Source organism: Pongo abelii, chromosome 19, assembly GCF_028885655.2.
Source record: "Pongo abelii isolate AG06213 chromosome 19, NHGRI_mPonAbe1-v2.0_pri, whole genome shotgun sequence".
Taxonomy (NCBI): domain Eukaryota; kingdom Metazoa; phylum Chordata; class Mammalia; order Primates; family Hominidae; genus Pongo; species Pongo abelii.
This window is the reverse complement of record NC_072004.2, coordinates 15693291-15713823: the sequence shown is the minus strand read 5'-3', so window position 1 is coordinate 15713823 and position 20533 is coordinate 15693291. Positions and strand designations below refer to the sequence as shown.

At 38.9% G+C, this 20533-nt stretch overlaps 1 protein-coding gene across 3 annotated transcripts; it reads right to left on the bottom strand.

Annotated features, from left to right (window-relative positions):
• Window positions 1–382: 382 nt before the first annotated feature.
• Window positions 383–20492, bottom strand: ZNF286A (zinc finger protein 286A). Of its 3 annotated transcripts, none has more exons than XM_024235298.3 (6): window positions 20291–20492; window positions 19702–19933; window positions 18838–18926; window positions 14334–14448; window positions 12589–12681; window positions 383–5113 (listed from the first exon to the last, which is right to left on the bottom strand). In XM_024235298.3, exons 2-6 carry the CDS (start codon window positions 19736–19738, stop codon window positions 3882–3884), a joined length of 1566 nt encoding a protein of 521 aa, XP_024091066.1. In that variant the 5' UTR covers window positions 19739–19933; window positions 20291–20492; the 3' UTR covers window positions 383–3881. The 3 variants fall into 3 exon arrangements, with proteins under 3 accessions (XP_024091066.1, XP_024091065.1, XP_009249596.1); XM_024235297.3 differs by having other exon boundaries at window positions 19702–20020; window positions 20291–20489; XM_009251321.4 differs by lacking the exons at window positions 14334–14448; window positions 19702–19933 and having other exon boundaries at window positions 20291–20364.
• Between the last annotated feature and the right edge of the window lie 41 nt (window positions 20493–20533).

The window sequence follows — 20533 nt, the reverse complement described above, 5'->3', positions numbered from 1 at the left end:
TCCCTCAGCCTCCCAAAGTGCTGGGATTACAGGCTTGAGCCACCGCACCTGGCCCATTTTGCCTAATTTTAACTGTGCTTTTTATACAAAGTTATTCCCTCCGTTTCACCCCAATTAGCCCTATTGAGTAGTGCCTAAACCTGGCCTGGGGACTCAGCACTACTTGTTACAAACTATCTTCCTCTACTCCTTAACATTCTTGCAGATACTTGGGCTGCTGAGGGTATCTCCCATCCCATCTCTCCAGAAGCTGTGAAGCCAGATGAACAGCTAGAAATGGGATTGGTATCCTGAATGATATGGAGATATTTTTTGGTTGGTCCTTCACTACATCTTAAAATATGCTTTAAGAAAGGAAGAATTTAAAAGTAATTTACAAAAGTTTCTGACAATACATATACAAACATCTTTATTGACAAGTGAGCCAATAAGGGCACATTTAGTTTACAGATAACCAAAAACATCTGAAATGCATAACATTAAAATTTCCAAGATTCATGTTGCAGTACAAACATGTGGCAGGTTAAACACCAGGCATAAAAAGGACAAATACTGAAACACAAAGGGCCAGAGATCCCAAATCCCTTAACACTATTTAAAATGCTATTCAACTGCAAACTTCAGCCTCTGGAACCATCCCAGACAGCCACTGGTTAAGTGATACAAACTAGGAAAATAGAAGGTTCTGAAAGGTCTCAAGGAGGCTGTGCAGAAAACAGCACCAGATGGAAGCAAGAGCAGAAAGAAGTCAAGTTCCATCTTTATGATAAGCCAGAGAACAGGATGCTCACAGTTCTTCATGGGTAAACAAAAGATGTGGAAGACACAGCCACCCTTAAGTAACTTCTACTGACGGATGCTCTGGCACTTCTCTATGTAGAGAAGGAGAGAGAAAGAGAGCACCAAGCAGGAGTGGGGGACTCTATATTTATTGTCTGCCAGTTCTTTTATATGCATTGTCTTATTTAATCCTTATGACAACCTCATGAGAAGCCAATGATTTATTCCCTTTGTTGAAACCTAATACAGATAAAGAAACTGAGACTCAGAGTAGGGAGTTTTTCAAGGTCACATGACTGCTTAGTCAGGGTGGCAGAATTCAAACTCAACTTTGGAAAGCCCATGTTGGTCTTCTTTCCTTAGTCAAATTTTGGCCCTCAAATGAATTTCTTTTCACTCAAGAATCTGGCAAGTTTCAGTAACTTGAATTCTCCTGACAATACATAGTAACATCCTAGAGGTAGGAGTATTTTGATGCATCATTTCCCATCTCTTTTATTTTTCTGACCCCAATTATCTCTCAGTAAGTTCAACTTTTCCATTCCACCTAGTTTCTCTGACTGGTTTAAACCCTTTATCCCACTTCTTGATGAATGCTCTAGAACAGGGGCCCAGCAAATATTTTCTGTAAAGAGCCAAATAGTGAATATTTTAGGCTTTCAGGGACATACAACCTACTATGGGCTACATCCCCACCAAAGTCATATAATGAAACTTAATTGATGGTATTACAAAATGGGGCCTTTTAGAGGTGATTGGGTCATGAGCTCTCATGAATGGGATTAGTGCCCTTATAAGGGGCCAAAGATACCAGAGCTCTCCCCTTCTACCATGTGAAGACACAGTGAAAGATGCTTTCTATTAACCAAGAAGCAGACCTTCCCTAGACCCTAAATCTGTTCACATCTTGATCTTGGACTTCCCAGCCTCCAAAACTGTGAGAAGTAAGTTTCTGTTGTTTATAAGCTGCTCTGTTTGTGATATTAAAGCCCAAAGGCACAACCTCTGCTGCAGTTACTCAGTTCTGACACTGGACACAAAAGCAGTCAAGGACAACATGTAAATGAGTAAGTGTGGCTGAGTTCCAACAAAATTTTCTTCTGAGAAGCAGGTGGTGGGCCAGAGTTGGTCCATGAGTCCAGGCCACAGTCTGTCAATTCCTGCTCTAAACCATTAGTACTAAAAACTAAGATGGTAAAAGAGGTGAGTTACTTTTCCTGTGCTTTTTTTTTCTTTTTTTTTTTTTTGAGAAATGATATGGTTTAGATCTGTATCCCCACCCAAATCTCATGTTGAATTGTAATCCCCAATGTTGGAGGTGGGGCCTGGTGCAAGGTGACTGGACCATGCAGGTAGTTTCTCATGAATGATTTGGCACCATCCCCCTAGTGCTGTCTCGTGAGAGAGTTCTCATGAGATTTGGTTGTATAAAAAGTGTGTAGCACCTCCCCTCTCTCTCTTCCTCCTGCTCCAGCCCTGTGAAGATACCTGCTCTGGCTTTGCCTTTTGCCATGAGTAAAAGCTCCCTGAGACCTCCCCAGTCATACTTCCTGTACAGCCCATAGAACCATGAGCCAATTAAACCTTTTTTCTTTATAAGTTACTCAGTCTCAGGCATTTCTTTATAGCAGTGTGAGATTGAACTAATACAGATGACAACAAAAAGTAGGTAAATATGAAGGCCAGAGAAATGGCAACTTCTTCATGAAGGGAAGCTGCTTATCTTCAAGCAAGTCAGCTGAGGACTATACTGTGAGCTATTTTTCCATACCTGTTTTCCACTCATACAGGGAAGTATGCCCTGGTGTCTCACAGTTGTTTCAGTTCTTCTTTACTGGGACCCTAAATATAATAACACACTGAACCACTCAACTTCTCAGACCCTTAATATCCCTGGGGCTTTTTCTCAAATGGACACAGCATAGCTTACAGAAAGCTGAATAATGTAGACAAAGAAGTCTCCCTGACTCTTTGATTATAGAAAACCAAGGATTCATTCAGTGCCAAGGATAAGAAAGGAGGGACTTGATCAACAACCACTGTTAAGATTTTGACCCATTCACTACTTCACGTAAACTCCCAGGGAAATGGAAAATGAAAGAAGGTCTAGCCGGTAGAGGGACAACAATGATATAAATCAATGATGACACCAGGCGCGGTGGCTCATGCCTGTAATCCCAGCACTTTGGGAGGCCGAGGCAGGCAGATCATGCGTTCAGGAGATCAAGACCATCCTGGCTAACATGATGAAACCCCGTCTCTACTAAAAATACAAAAAAAATTAGCCAGGCATAGTGGCGGGCGCCTGTAGTCCCAGCTACCTGGGAGGCTGAGGCAAGGAGAATGGCATGAACCCAGGAGGCAGAGGTTGCAGTGAGCCGAGATTGCACCACTGCACTCCAGCTGGGGCAACAGAGCAAGACTCCGTCTCAAGGAAAAAAAAAAAAAATCAATGATGAACATAATCCATGTGAACATAACTTAGAATTGTCTGTAAATATTAAACATCCTAGTTATGGTCATCAAATTAGACAGCAGCTTGTTGAGGGAGGAAGGGAATTCTAAGGACTTCCAACTCAGCCTTTTTGGTTTTTATGGCTAATATAAAAGAAATTACACTCTACAGGAATTACGCCATATGTGCATCTAGATCTCTACTTGGGACTCAAAGAGTAATAAATAACAACATTTTGTCTTCCTGATGATAAGGATGTAAACCCTCAGCCTAATCTAGCTGATAAGAATTTCCTTGCAAAGCGAGAGGCTTACAACAAAGCTCTGACATAACCAAGAAAGGGGAAAGCTGGATTTCACAATGTTTGTACTGCTACCCACTCTCAGGGACTTCTTGAATTTCCACAAATAGCTATTTGGGAGGTTGGAGATTAAAATTTTGAAATCGCTGGCTAGATTTCATAATTATCAAATTAACGGACATAAGGAACCTGCCTATGGCTCAAAACTATGTATTACACAAATGAAATTAGATGCATACAGAATTGGTCCTCACATGCATATTACGGATGAGCCTTCCACCTAAACACTCAAGTATTTAATATAGTGATAAAACCAACTTACATTTCTTTACATTCAGTAATTTTTCAGGGTTGCTCTTCAGTGTGAACTCTTTGATGTCTAATGAGAGATGAACTGCACTTAAAGCTTTTCCCACACTCATTACATCTAAAGGGTTTCTCTCCGGTATGAGTTCTCTGATGTTGAATAAGAGCTGATGAATGAATGAAAGCTTTTCCACACTCGCTACATTTGTAAGGTTTCTTTCCAATATGAATTCTTTGATGTTTAGCAAAATTGGAGCTCCGGCTGAAGGTTTTCCCACATTCATTACACTCATAGGGTTTCTCTCCAGTATGAATTCTCTGATGTTGAACAAGATGTGTGCTCTGACTAAAAGTTTTTCCACATTCACTGCATTCATATGGCTTTTCTCCAGTATGCACTCTCTGATGCTTAGTTAGGGATGAGCAATGGCTAAAGGCTTTCCCACATTCTTGACATTTATAAGGTTTCTCTCCAGTATGAGTTCTTTGATGTTTAATGAGTGCTGATGAATGAATAAAAGCTTTATCACATTCATTACATTCATAAGGCTTCACTCCAGTATGAATCAACTGATGCTGCACAAGATGTGTACTTCGATTAAAACCTTTCCCACATTCATTGCATTCATAAGGTCTCTCTCCAACATGAATTCTCTGATGTGTTACAAGGGATGAGCTTTCTGTGAAGGTTTTCTTGCATTCACTGCATTCAAAGAGAATTCTAGTATGAGTTCTCTGGTGTTTAGTTAAATTAGCTCTGTGGCTAAAAGATTTCCCACATTCATTGCAGGTATAGGGTTTCTCTCCAGTATGGACTCTCTGGTGTCGAATAAGCACTGAATGGTAGGTGAAGAGTTCACCACAATCATTACATTTATGAGGTTTTTTCTCTTTATAAGTTCTCTGCTTTTTCATTAAGTTTGATTTTTGTTTCAAGCTTTTTTCAAGTGTATGGAAGGCATAAGATCCTTTGGGAACTCTGTCTTCAGTGATAAGGACAGATTTCTGATTGAAGCTTTTCCAGTATACATCATGCTCATGGTCTGTTTCCTCAGAGAGTGAATTCATGTGAGTGAACATTTCTCTCAAATGTCTCTCCTGATTTCCTTGCTGATTCTCTAACCAATTTTCACATTCAAGGGCTGCTTCCAAGTTAGAGTCATAGACACTATTCCGTGTCAGTCTGTCTATTATTGCAACTTTGCATGATTCTGCTTTGGAAAAATCTTGCACTGAAGTTGAATCCTTGCTCTGTGGTCTAGTCTCCACGTCTGAAAGACATTGGAAATGCAAATTTCCTTCGTTTTCTGTGCTCAACAAAAAGGCAGTTCTGTAATAGGTAAGAGTTAATGAAAGTGAAAAGCATGCCTTCAAGGAGCAAGTGGATTTGACTCTTTCAGATGATTTGCAAAGAGAAACAAATGGAGGGAAACAAATGCTCAGAATATGCAGAGAAAATAAGTACATCCTATCCAGTAGAGTCACAAGAGGGGAAAGACGACAAGAAATATAAGAGTAGAGATGCTGATGCAGCAATGTATCCACAGATGAGCAGACAATGAGTACACAGATCAGGATGGGAAGAAATAACTTTTTATAGAATACCTACTTGTTGTAATAAATTTCTAGGCATATAACCATCTTAGTGTAGAGTACAGTTATGGCTTCTAAATTTTCACTATTCCAATCCTACTCACATCCAAATATGTATTCCATTGCCAGTTTAATCTTCCTAACAATGCTCTTATAACATTTTGCTGATCAAAAACCTATGATCTCCCAAAGGCATAATGACAAATATATGAAATGATATATGCACAAGGCTATTTGTTGAAGCACTAATTGAGGTAGCAAAAGGCTGATAACATCTCACATATCTTACTATACAGAAATGATTGAACATATAGTGGATACAAACAATGGAGTACTATGCATCTCCTTAAAAAATGATAAAGATCTTTACATATTGCTATAAGGTGACCACCAGGATATATTAAGTTTAAAAAGAAAAAGCAAGATATAAATAAGCATGCACAGTTTGCTACTTTTTTATAAAGAAAAAAAAAAAGGGGTACAAATACCTATACTGTTTGCTTACATTTTAAAAAAACAATAAAAAAAGGATAAATGGAAAACTAATAAAAATTTGTACCTATAGGGAAAACATCAGAACAGGGGAGAGAGGGCAGAGATGGAAGCTTAACCTCTCTAAATCTATCTAATATAAATATAGTAGAATTTTTATATCCAATATAAAGCTAATTTATATAGAGAAAATATTTTAAACAGGGTAGTTCAAAGAAATAAACAGGAGTAAAATAGAAGAGCAAATACAGAAATAAAGTATATGTAAGAATTAAAGATAATATGAAGCTGGTTCTTCAACATAGATTTGTTTTCCAATGATGCCATGGCAACCGATTAACTATTAGAAGAAAATTAAGTTAGATGAGTCACTCATTTCACACACTCAAATAAATTATATTCATTCATCTATCTATTCATCTTCTATCCATTTTATTTAACAAATATTTATAGAATATCTTCCATGTGCTAAGCTCTGGGAAAAAACAGACACTATGCATATAGAGGAAGAAAAAATTTAATCTAACATTCACAAGCAAAATCTGAACTGCAGTTTTGCCATGTACTAGCTGTGTGATACTGGATAAGTTATTTAACCTCTTTACTTTGGTTTCCTTATGTATAAGAGGGGGCAATAACAGTACCCATCTTGCAAGGAATGACAGCAATACCTACCTTAATGAGCATTAAATGCAAATATCTATGAAGCACTTAAAACTCTGACACAGCATAAGTGCTACATTAAGTGCTTGTTAAATAGATAAAATATAAATTGATATAAGGCTTGTATAGGTACGTAGCAGTAAAGATCCTCAAGTATGGTCCATGAACCCCTGGGAAACTGTAAGTTCAAAACTGCTTCCAAAATAACATTTAGATGTTATTGGCCTTTTTCATTGTCTCAACATTTTCAATGATGTTGTAAAAGTAATGGTAAAATTGCTTACAACTTCGCACAAATCAACACAATGATACTAAACTTACTAGTAGTCCTTGTATTCTTCCCCATCATGTACTCTTGGTTTAAAAAAAAAAAAAAAAAGCCAGTTTTATTTAAAAATGTCTAAGGAAGCATAAACATTAATTTCATTGAATTTTAACCCTTGAAGTGCCTTTTTAATATTCAGGGTTAATGAAATAGGAAATATTCGTAAAGCAATTCTGTTTATACCAAAGAACAATGGTTGTCTTGAGGAAATACACCATGCAATCATTTGAGTTGTGAGCTGAACCAGCCACTTGTTTCACAGACCACCATTTTCCCTGAAAGGATGACTGAATGGCAAACTATGTTATCTAACTTGGGTATCTGGCAGACTCAAAAATGAACAAAGTGAACCTGTCGTATCAAGGACAACAAATGAGTTTTTTATAAAATTTGAGCTATCAGGCAGAAATTACAAGTTTTGGAAAACTTCTATTTACTACCGAGAGCTTGATGGCTTCCTAAAACTTAAAGGCTTTTCTGATAAGGTCAGTTGTGATGCTAAAAGTTATAATATTCAAAAATATTGCATAATACAAGGTGTCAACAAAGAAGATCTGCATAACTTAGTGAACAAATATTGCCCAAAAGATTGATAGATTTCAATATATGAAAAATTCATGGATGTGGTTTCAGATTCTACATTGTACCTAATCTTTCAGAAAGTATCACTTGTTCAGTTTTGGAGCTGTGTCAAAGAAGAATAGCCATAATTACCTGAAAAGACTATAAAATACTCCTTCCTTTTCCAACTTGTATCTGTGTGATGCTGGATTTTCTCCATGCACGGCAACCAAAACAACATGTCATATCAAGTTGCATTCAGAAGCAGTTGTAAGAATATAGCTACCTTCTATTATGTCATACTTTAAAGAGACTGGCAAAAGTGTAAAACAATGCCATACTTCTTAATAACATTTTTTGGTTAAAGAAAACAGATGCTTTTTAATAAAAAAAAAAAAAATACTGTGCTAACACACAACAGGTTTATAATTTTTTATTTCTATTTTTCTTTTAAGAGATGGGGTCTCTATTGCTCAGGCTGGTCTCTAACTCCTGGGCTTAATCGACCCACCCACCTTGGCCTCCCAAGGCACTGGGACTACAAGTGTGGACTACCACACCCGGCCAATTATTTTTAAATGAATTAGCTAATAGCTTAAAATTTTTCTGTTTTAACTTGTAGTATAGTAACTATTGGTAGACATAACCTACATAAATGAAACATCTTTAGGGTCTTTAACAATTTTTATAGTTACAGTAGGTCCTCTGATGCCAAAGCATTCAGAACTGCTACACTAGAGCAAAGAGATGGAAGAAGAGTAGCTGTGAAATGAGGTTGGGATAATGAGTAAAAGCCAGATTTCACAAGATATTGTAGACCTCCAGGATTTTGTCTGTTACCGTGAAGGCAGCGAGAAGCCATTCAAATGTTTCAAGCAGAGTGATGACAAGATCAGATTTGATTATGAAAATATCAGTCTCACTACAATGTTGAGAATGAAGTGTATGGGGGCAAAGGCGGAATCACAAAGATTATCACAGTAATCCAAGAAAACAAAAAATATATAAAGGAAAATTAACAGTAAAGAAATACTTAGAATATAATTAGGTAAATACAGTGATGAATTGGATAAAGGAGAGAGGGGGAGATGTAAAGACTGTGCATAGATTTCCACCACGTACAATTTGATGACAGTAAGTACCATTAAAACAATTACTGGAAAAGGATGCTGTTGGGGAGATGGGAAATTTAGATTTATTTTAGACATTCAGTTTTAAACATGTTGTATTGAAGTATCTTTGACATAAGCAAACAAAAGAATCAAATAGTTAAGATGTTGAGAACAGCCCTGAGGAGAGCTCTAGGACGGAAATACCAATTTGGGACTCATCTTGATAGAAGGTAACTGGTTGTGGGAATGATGAGACTAATGAAGTAGTAAGTAGAGGCTACAAACAGTTGATCAGTTGGCCAAATCAGATCTTAGACACATTTTCTTTGGGCCACACTTTTTATACAAACTTTTAAAACTAGTTACACCAGTTAAAAATAGGGAGATTATGGCTGGACGCAGTGGCTCACGCCTGTACTCCCAGCACTTTGGGAGGCCGAGGGAGGCGGATCACGAGGTCAGGAGATTGAGATCATCCTGGCTAACACGGTGAAACCCCATCTCTACTAAAAATACAAAAAAATTAGCCGGGTGTGGTGGCGGGCGCCTGTAGTCCCAGCTACTCAGGAGGCCGAGGCAGGAGAATGGCGTGAACCCGGGAGGCAGAGCTTGCAGTGAGCCGAGATCGCACCACTGCACTCCAGCCTGGGCAACAGAGCGAGACTCCATCTCAAAAAAAAAAAAAAAGGGAGATTACAGATAAATGCAAATTTAGGGTTTCTCTCTTGAAAAAAACTGGAAGCATACTGAACGAAAACTACCATTTAGAGCAGGGATTGGCAGCTACAGCCTGCTGCCTACTTTGCTAAATAAATTTTTACTGGAACATACCCATTCATGTATGTATTTTCTAGGGCTGCTTTCATACTACTGTGGAAGATCGAATGGCTGTAGAGAGACCATGTCCCACAAAGCCTAATTATTTACTGTCTAGCCATTTACATAAAAAGCTTGCCAGCCCTTGAGCTAGAGCTACTCCTTTCAGTTGAAGCCTGTACTCCTCTGATTCACCAGTTTCCACCTTGCTTGCTTAACTCAGTGATATTACCTCCTGGCCCATGTAAGTACTCAAGTTTATGACTCCAGGTATACAAAAGGAAGGGAGATTAAAATCAAATTTTGAGCAATTAGAATATTTAATTGTTCAAAAAAGAAGGCTAAGAAGATACACTCAGAGAAGTAAGAAGCAATTCCAAATGGATTAAGAATCTAAAGAAAAAATTAAAGAATATACTAGGAAACAGAGGCAAATATATATGTAACCTTGGGTTAATGAAAAACGTTTTAAGCAGCACTGAAAAGGCAGAAAAGAAAAGATTGTAAAAAATTAAACTTGTACAACAAAATGCATAGCAAAACTGAAAGTCAAAAACTAGAAAAAATATCTGTAACATAACAAAAGGTAAAAACCTCATATATAAGGACCTCTTAACAGACCACTATGAAAACTGCAATACCCCCAAAAAGGGAGAGGGGTGGTGAGTGGGTAAGTCACAGAAACTGATAGGTCTCTGAGGTGAAACAGACATATCCATAATCACAGGGAAAGATTTTTAAACTCTTTCAATATTCAAAAGTATAATTTTTTTTAAAATAAGAATATCCAGGAAAGATTTTCTTTATGAGCGATATATAATACTAAGTATAGTAATTAAGACAGTCTGGTATTGGACATAGACAAGTAAACCAGAGAGACAAGAAACAGAACTAAGTATGCAGGGGAACTGGGTTTACCACAGGTAGCATTATAAATCAGTAACATAAGATTATTCCATGAACAATGCTGGACTTATTGGTTTTCAGCATGGAAAAAGACAAAATTAGTTTTCCCATTTCATCATATACAAAAATAAATACCTGTAAAACAAAATTGAACATTTTGGAATAAAAATCTTTCTGACACTGGGATAAAGTAGATAGACAATTCACAAAAAGCAATATTTAAAAAAAAGTTTGTTATTAAAAATGTTTAATTCTATATGTCTAACACACCAGAAAATAAAATAAGCCAAAGATTAGAAGAACCAATTTCCTCTCACTGACTTGCAATGCTACTTCTGTCATAGATTAGTACCTAAAATATATGAAGAACTCCACCAAATCAAGAGAAAATATATAAACAGCCCAATGTCAAAAAACAGGCAAAGGGTATCAACAGGTAACTCACAAGAAGAAACTTGAATAGCCAACTAACATGAAATGCTCAAACTTGTATTTATCCCTCAGAGAAATGAAAATTTTAAAACATCATTTTGCATCCGTCAGATTGATAAAAATTAACAAGTCTGGTAACTCAACTGTTGGCAGTTCCTAATAAAGCTAAACATGTGATGATTTAAGACCTACTAATTCTTCTTCCAGTTATCTCCCTAAACCAGCTCTCAAGATGAACATAAGGAACCGAAAAAAGGATGATCACTGTAACTGCTACTAATGAGAAAAAAAACCTGTTCAGTTTATTCATACAGTGGACTTATTACTCCACAGTAGTTAAAATGAATAAACATAATTCATATATATTAACCCAGATTAATATCAAAATACAATGTGAACTTTAAAAAATCAGACTACATAAGAAAAAGTGTAACAATAAAACATACATATTGTTTTATACACATATGTATATGTCTCTGTGTATACACACACATACACAAACACCAAAATGATTCATACCAATTTCAAGATATAATGGTCACTTCTAGGGGAGAAAGAGAATAAAAGGGTTCCTTTTTTTTGTTTTTTGTTTTTTGTTTTTGAGACGGAGTCTCCCTCTGTCGCCCAGGCTGGAGTGCAATGGCATGATCTCGGCTCACTGCAACCTCTGCCTCCTGGGTTCAAGCAATTCTCCTGCCTCAGCCTCCCAGGTAGCTAGGATTACAGGTGCCTGTCACCATGCCCGGCTAATTTTTTTGTATTTTTAGTAGAGATGGGGTTTCACCACGTTGGCCAGGCTGGTCTCAAACTTCTGACCTCAGGTGATCCACCCACCTTGGCCTCCCAAAGTGCTGGGATTACAGGTGTGAGCCACCATACCCAGCTGAGAATAAAAGGGCTTTAACTGAATATGTAATATTTTTTATCTCTTAAAAAATAAAAGATATCACACACCTCAAAAGGATGGCTAAAATGAAAACAAGCAATATTAAGTGTTGACAAGCATGTGGAACAACTAGAACGCACATACTCTGCTGCTGGGAGTGTAATTGGTACAATGATTCTAGAAACCTCTTTGGCACTATCTACCAAAAGTGAGTATGTATCTATCCTCTGATAAAACAAGTCTACTTGTATGTATATATCCAGAAGAAATGCATATATTTGTTCACCAAAAAGTATTAAAAAAGTGTACATAGTGGCATTATTCAGACAGCTAAAAACTGGAAACTATCCAAATACTCATCTTCAGAAGAATAAACTGGTATATTAACAAAATGAAAAATTATACAATGATAATGAATAAATTATGATGATATACAGCAACAAAGATATATCTCACAGCTAGTATTCAGTGAAGGAAGCCAGACACAAGAGTATATACAATATGATTCCATTTATAGAAAGTTCAAGAACCATCAAAACTTGGTGCTATAAGTTAGGATAAGGTTACCCTTGGGAGGAGGGAGGGGCCTGAAAGAGGGCACAAGGGTACTTCTAGAGGCGCTGGTAAGGCTATTTCTTGATTTGGGCAATCGTTACATGAATGTGCTAAATTTGTGAAAATTCATCCAACTGTATAATTATTAGTTTTATATTGTAAGAAAAAGAAAGGAAGAAAGAAAAGAGGCAAACGAAGCAAAATATTAGTATGTGTCTAATCTCAGTGATGGATACATGAGTGTTATTTTATTTTCTGGACTTCTGTATATATTTTAAATGCTTTAGAATTTTAAAAAAAAAATTAAAAATAAGGGCACACAGGCACTTTCTTAAGCACTGAAAAGTATTTCTTCATTGTCCTGCTGGACTATCATTTCTAAAGACTCCCATCTATCTGGCTTACCTGAATAGCTGCTTTTGGGGGCTCTTCTCTCAAGCTTCAATGGTTCTTTTCCATTCTCCAAGTTGTAGTTCTCAGGTTTGGAAACTGGAAGCCCTATTCATTTAAAAAAAGAAAAAGACAGAAAGAAGAAAGTAATGGGAGTAAGTTATTTGTGGAAGTTTTCTTCAAGCAGGTTGAATTGTTACATATTCCTTAGTGAATTCCAACTTTCTTTCTTATCTTTTTAATTTATAAAAATTTACTTTTTATTTTTAAAATTAATGGGATCTCACTATATTGCCCAGGCAGGTCTCGAACTCCTGGGGTCAAGCTATCCTCCCACCTCTGCCTCCCTAAGTGCTGGGATTACAGGTGTGAGCCACCACGCACAACTTTCATGGCCACTGTCCTGCTGGACTTAGTTATTTGTAATGGGTATAAAGATCTAAACCGGAATATGGTCTCAACCTCTTCATCTACAAAGTATTACAGGAAGAGCTGAAGTAAGGGAGGGTGGACCTCTAAATGAAGCTTAAATATTTGCAGCAAGAGTCTGGGCCTGGTAAGGAGTTCAGTTGGATTTGGAAAATACAAATATTTTCAACTGTCAGAAAAGAAAGGAATTTCTCTTTATTTCCTTATTGTGTGAGGAAACTTCAGAGAGATGCTGCAAATTAGTCCTTACCACAGGAAAGGAGGAAAAAGCGGGACCTCAATGGCAGCACCACATAACTGTAACGGTGGTAACTGAAGTTTTATCTTCTAATGTTTTTCCTGTCCTTCTTCAGTTACTAGAAGTCATTTTCTTTTTTTTTTTTTTTTAGACGGAGTCTCGCTCTTTTGCCCAGGCTGGAGTGCAGTGGCGCAATCTCGGCTCTCTGCAAGCTCCGCCTCCCGGGTTCATGCCATTCTCCTGCCTCAGCCTCCCGAGTAGCTGGGACTACAGGCGCCCGCCACCGCGCCCGGCTAATTTTTTGTATTTTTAGTAGAGACGGGGTTTCACCGTGTTAGCCAGGATGGTCTCGATCTCCTGACCTCGTGATCTGCCCGCCTCGGCCTCCCAAAGTGCTGGGATTACAGGCGTGAGCCACCGCGCCCGGCCTCAGAAGTCACTTTCTTAGGGGATTTTTTTTACATGAGGTTTGGGAGGGGCTAACAGTCCCCTCCACCCCTCATGCAATCATATGCATGCATGTGTGTATGCATGCATGCTAGTAGGCCCAGGATCTAAAACTGGCCACTGAGTACTCAATCTCGCTGGCTCTAGAGATTGTTTCACTGATGGGCCTGTGACCTTATTTGCTGAAACTCCCAGGAAAGCAGCATTTTCTTTTTTAGCTTAGGTATCTAACTGGAAGAATAACGTAACCCTGGGACTGCCACTGGCCATCTTTGCCACATGGGGAAATCCTAAGAATAAAGCTAATACAGAGCAAAACCAAGCCAACTGATTAAAAATAAATCAATGAATAAAGGAAATTCTTGATAATATATTTGGATCTCTGAAAAATCAAAATTTTTTTCCCCTATAAGAGTGTGAGTTAAGTTTCTGTCACTTAAACCCAAAGAATCCTGATACAAAACAAGCATAGACATTTCATCAAGAATCTAGAGCAAAAACAGATTTTCTACACAGGCCAAAAAGAATTAACACTTTTTGACTTCTGAATGCAAAGGTCAAGGCTTTGTTAAGCTATTTCACTTTCATTAAAGCAATGATGCTCCCATAAGCAGATTCCAGAATCACAATGAGAATCCATTCTTACAAAGTGAGACCAGGTTCCTATAGTTCTCCAGCATCACATCCCTTTGTGCAGGATCCAGCTTCCCCCACTCCTCTGGCGTAAAGTCCATGGCCACATCCTTGAATGTCACCTTTTCCTAAAACATAAAATATTTTTTCAACATCTTTCCCTTGATAACTTCTCTTTCATCCCCCAGTTTCTGCTGGCCCTGGAGCAAAAGCCTGAGATGCACTTAAGAGGGGAACTGTCTATGATAAATGACAAGTATTCTAATGGTCATCAGATTCGGAGTATTTTATGTAAAGGGTAACTATCAATTATATGCCAGGCATACTATGCTAGATTCAATATGAGAACCAAAAGATGACCCTGGTTTCTCCATTGAGAAACTACAATTTTTCTGGGGAATAAAGTATTAAAATATGAACCAATAAGTCAACAATGTAGTTTGATTAAAGTAAAATATAAGCAGAGGGAAAAAAAGTCACATCCACATAATGCTTCTCTGAGTCCTCAATAAAAAAATTGAAGAGTCAATCTAGCCAATCACAAGATGAACTGCAATAGAGAACTTGTAAATGGAGAAGTCATGGAAAGAAAAGACAGCAAAAACCAATCCAGTTAAACATGAATTAATTCAAGGCAAAAAGCATTAAATTGGAAAATGGCTCCAATTTATGAGATACAATTCATAAATATTTATGTATAAAATATCATAAGATTATACTTCTATAAGACAAAAAACACAAAAATCATAAGGAGATAGATACATATCTGCATTGAACATGCACCTTTAAGTAAACCCATAGACAACAGGAATAATATTTCAAGGTTACTGAAATAAATATGAATCAAATGCTCTAACTGGATAGAAAACACCTTCTGTTTAAACATTCATGTAGCATTTGCAAAAAGTAACAAAGTAAATTTCAGTACATTCCAAAAATAGAACAGAATAATTTATAATAACTGAGAAAATATATCAAAATACGAAAATAATGAAATAAAATAGGAAAAAAAAAAGCCAAATGGCTAAAACTGTACTCAGAGGAAATTTCGTAGCTTTAAACACTTCCATTTCATTTTTTTAAAATGTAAATAAATGACCAGAGCACACAAATCAAGTTAGAACAAAAAACAAAGGCAAAGAGAAATATTTACAATATAAAAGCAGAAATTTTAGAAAGAGAAAAATAAGACAGCTGGAAAAATCTGAATAAGGTCAATAGGTTATAGTATTATGCCAATGTGAATGTCCTGATTTTGAAAAAATAATAATAAAGCAAAGTAAAATATAAATTTTTCCAAAATCTGGGTGAAGTATATGCAAGTTCTTTGTGCTATTTGCAACATTTCTTATGTCTAAAATTATCTCAAAGTAAAGCTACTATCCGGAAAATAATCTAAGATTTAAGAAATAAGAGAATTATTCCCTTAAGATAAAATAATATGTAAAAATCACTAAGTAGCCCCTAAGTAGAAAAGACATTATGAGGAAAAAATGACCTTTAGCCTAGAATCTGCATATACGTAACTAAATCAACATTCAGTGGGGATTAAGTGCCCAACAATTAGAAGAAAAAGCCAGAACAACAAAAATGCAAACCATTACACAAACAGAAGGAAAACTACAAAAGAGGAAACAATAAAGCACAGGAAACAGAATTATAAAAATCATATGGCAAGAAAAGTTTGAAGTACATGTATTATATGTGAATGAGCAAGTTTCCCTTATAAAAAAGTGTTTTTAAAAAGCCACATCCTATATACAGAATAGGCCATCCAAACAAAATATTATTGCTAGGTTGGGTACTGGTGGGTAAATGGAAGGAAATATAGTATACCATATGTCTGAATATAGTAGTGCAAGTACAACAAAAAATGTGAAAAAATATACATAGTGGAGAGAGGCAGGGACTGAATTTGAAGGGGAAGTAGCATTACCTTTACATTTCTGTATGTCTGTGTTTTTCACTTTATTACATTGAAGAAGAACTAAAACTTTTAATATTTTAAAAAATCTAATAAATCGGCCCGGCGCGGTGGCTCATGCCTGTAATCCCAGCACTTTGGGAGGCTGAGGCGGGTGGATCACGAGGTCAGCAGATCGAGACCACGGTGAAACCCCGTCTCTACTAAAAATACAAAAAAAATTAGCCAGGCGCGGTGGCAGGTGCCCGTAGTCCCAGCTACTCGGGAAGCTGAGGCAGGAGAATGGCGTGAACCCGGGAGGCGGAGCTTGCAGTGAGCCGAGATCGCGCCACTGCACTCCAGCCTGGGCGACAGAGCAAGACTCCAACTTAAAAAAAAAAAAAAATCTAATAAATCAAAGGTTAAAAAATAGCCCAGGCAAATTCCAATAAGAAATAAAGCTCCAATATTGCATTTTAAAAATCTAATAAAATGCACAAAGAGAGTTTTTAAAATTTTCCATAACAGGTTCAATCACCTTGATGCTGTTAACTGTGTTGAATCTGATATCAAAGTATTGAAATATATATTCACGCTTCTGGTACCTGTGCCCTAATTTTCCCCTAGCTACTATGCCTGGCCACTTTGAATCTGTGTAGCTCAGGTAGTACTGACGCCATCTCTGACTCATGGGTGGGATCTGTGTGCGTGCATGCGCGTGTGTGTGTGTATGTAGGTATATTCTATAAAGAATTACACTTAGATTTGGCCAATATCTCATCCAGGAATGGGCCTAATACCCCATTAGAGTCAATCCCAGCACTTCTGCAAGAATGACTAGAAGAGAATCTGCCCTTTTTCTCTGGCCTTCAACACAGGAAGATGTAAGCCTAAACTCGTGTTAGAGGCCAACACTAGGAGCAAAACTTGTTTGGCCATAAAACCCATGGAGAGAAAAGAAAAGGTCAGTAAAATGAAGAATTAGGTTTTAACATTCTTGTTTGAGCCCTATATGTAGCCAGACCTAGATTTTTCAGTTAGTCAATAGTTACTTCTTTTCACTTAGACCCATTTGAATTGATTTTATCAGCTGCAACTTAAAGCTTCTTGACTAATAGTCTTCAAGACTAATGTAAGACAGTTGAGAAGCCAATGGAGACAGGCAAGTACATAAAGGAAGTGACTTTTACAAACACTATGAACGTGCAGTATCTACTTTTTACACCTTGGATTACAGAAGCAAAGAGAAAGGCTGATTGAGGAATCTCTGGGTTGTGGTATGCCACACACATCATGGAAAGCTCCTTTTCTCCTACTCAACTTCTTTTTTTTTTTTTTGAGGCAGTTTCACTCTCACCTAGGCTGGAGTGCAGTAGCCCTATCTGGGCTCACTGCAACCTCTGCCTCCTGGGTTCAAGTGATTCTCATGCCTCAGTCTCCGGAGTAGCTGGGATTACAAGTGTGCGCCACCACGCCCAGCTAATTTTTGTATTTTAAGTACAGACGAGGTTTCACCATGTTGGTCAGGCTGGTCTTGAACTCCTGACCTCAGGTGATCTGCCTGCCTCGGCCTCTCAAAGTGCTGGGATTACAGGTGTGAGCCACCGTGCCCAGCCCTAACTTCTTTTAATAAAAGTTTCAAACATACAAAAGTTGAAAGATTAATGCAATAATCACTGATACAGTATAATCACCACTTAATTCAAAAATTCTTTTTTTTTTTTTTTGAGACAGAGTTTCCCTCATTGCCCAGGCTGGAGTGCAGTGGGGCAATCTCAGCTTACTGCAACCTCCACCTCCCAGGTTCAAGTGATTCTCCTGCCTCAGCCTCCGGACTAGCTGGGACTACAGGTGCGTGCCACCACGCCTGGCTAATTTTTTGTGTTTTTAGTAGAGACGGGGTTTCACCGTGTTAGCCAGGATGGTCTCAATCTCCTGACCTAGTCATCTACCTGCCTCGGCCTCCCAAAGTGCTAGAATTACAGGCATGAGCCACCACGCCTAGCCAAACATTCGTAATATTTGTCATATTTACCTTTTGGGAGAGAGGGGCCAACAATATAAAAGTAAGTTGCAGACATGATCATACCTTAGATTTCATCATCTCAGAGGGCTAGATTCTAACTGTAACTCTTTAAATTATGCCTTCATAGGCTTTCTTTTTCCAGTATTTCTTTGAACTATGTGAGTATTTATTATTTTTACAATCACTTCAGCATTTAAGTGCTTTCTTAGATTGCTACTTAAAGTCACATACATGCTGTTTCCTCTAGAGAAACAAGTTTTAAGAGGTATGTATGTACCACATTATATTTAAAATAGTTTCTCACATTACCAAGCACAGAAATGAGCATAGTAGGCTAAGAAAGGGAAATGCTGCTTACCTATCTGTTGAGGGACAATAAACACTAAATAGGGAAGAAATCCATCCAGTGTTATTAAGTAGAAAACATTTTCTTCTGAGTCCATTAGTCTCCTGACTAGTCTCTTAGATTTAGAACTCAGCTCTGTAGATGGGCTTTAGTGGATAAAGAAACTCCACATCACAAAGAAGGGAGTGCATCTGTACTCTAAGAAACAAGGTGTAATTCCAATAATCAGCAGACTCACTCACCTGGGATCTGGCCGTGAGGCGCAGAGCAGCCACTTCTCCCTCTTCTGTGCTCTTTTCTTGGAAATGGGGAGAATCCTGGGAAGACAGAGCTAACGACAAGAAAGCAGTAATGATGAGACCTAGGCTTAACTTGCCACTCAGATTTAAAGTCTAAGAACCGCTTCAACATACTATACGTGCTGCCTACAAACGCTGAGACTGAAGGTACCCCAAAACAACCGACCTCCTCCCAGGACCCTCGTCCCAAGATGTGCGGGAATATTGCTACTCTGGGCTCGAATTCAGTTGCTATAATCATAACACATTCTGTAAGATGGCATCCTCTGATCTAGAAATTAGAATATGTCAGTAAATTTCCCAGCTCTCATTGGTTCTCACTCTGAAAGCTCATTTATAATGTAGATTACTGGACCCCACCTCAAAGTAATAAGCATTAGTTGAGCCTGGGGTACAATCCAGAAATCTAAAAACCACCCCGGGGAGAATTCTGGTGTAGGAGGTCACAGCACAACCTTCATGAAACCGGTCAGGAAGAACGGAAGTCAGTCATTAACTACTATGCCTGTTTTCTCCTATGTAAAACAAAACATTTTTGACAACCAAAGAGGTGAATTCTTGCCATAGAAGTTAACATTTCACTCACATTTTGGGGGTAGCTTTGAAGGGTCCACTATGTGCCCAGCTGCCATGGAAAGGGCGGTGCTCCCATACCAAGCCCTTCAGTCTCACTTAAAAAGCCCACCCATCCCCAAGACAATGGAGACAGCCAGCCAAGAGCCACCTCCCCTGAGCCAACCGTTTTCCCTTCAGGAGCAGGAATTTCGTCCTTCCACGCCACAAGTTCAACACGTCCGCAATTCTCACCTCCTTTCTCAGGCATTTCAGCCAAATCTGTCTCCATGATCACCACCTCCTCCTGGTTCTGGAGATTCTGCTCTTCACCCCAATTCAGATCTCCCTGGCCAGACGAGTTAGAAGCCCCCCGGGCCTCGTGGTCCCACTTCCTGCCTTCCCTCCTGGGCTCTGATGAAAGGCCTGGGTTAGGTCGGGTCTCTTTCTCACCGTGGAGTCTGCCTCAGTCCTACGGCGCTGGAGCCTGGAAGCCCGGGGACAGCATCCCTGAGGCTGGGTCCTCAGATGTCTGTCCCTACCGCTTGGAGCTGTCCCTGGGGGAACCGGGCGCCTGGAAGAGGTGACGCTGGGGCATCAGGAGTTTGGACAAATTCTGCCGCGCTCGGGGCACTGGCCCAGGACCCCGCGACCGCCCCGCCCGTGGCACAACCGCGTCCCCCGAGGAGAGGATCAGGCCAGAGTGAGAAGGGACAGGGCTCATGGTCTGCCCTCGAGGCCCCTTTAACGAACGCGCACTCTAGCCCCGACTCGGCACAAAACGACCCGGGGAACCACCGCCGAGGCCGAACGGAGACGAGCGACATCACCACAACCAACTCACCTCCCATCCCGGGCCTCACAAAGGGTAAGAACTTCTTTGGCCAGCTCGGAGTCGCGCATGCGTAAGAAGGAGCGGAGAAAGGCGTGCTGCCCTCATCCTGCCCGGAACTACAATTCCCAGAAGCCGCTTGGCATCGCCAGACTCCGGTTCTCAGCAGGTGGGAGCACCCGTGGTGCGGCTGGGAGAATCGGAGGATCGAAGAGCTCCGTGCTTCTCGCGAGAGTATGAGGCAGCATCTCCTGT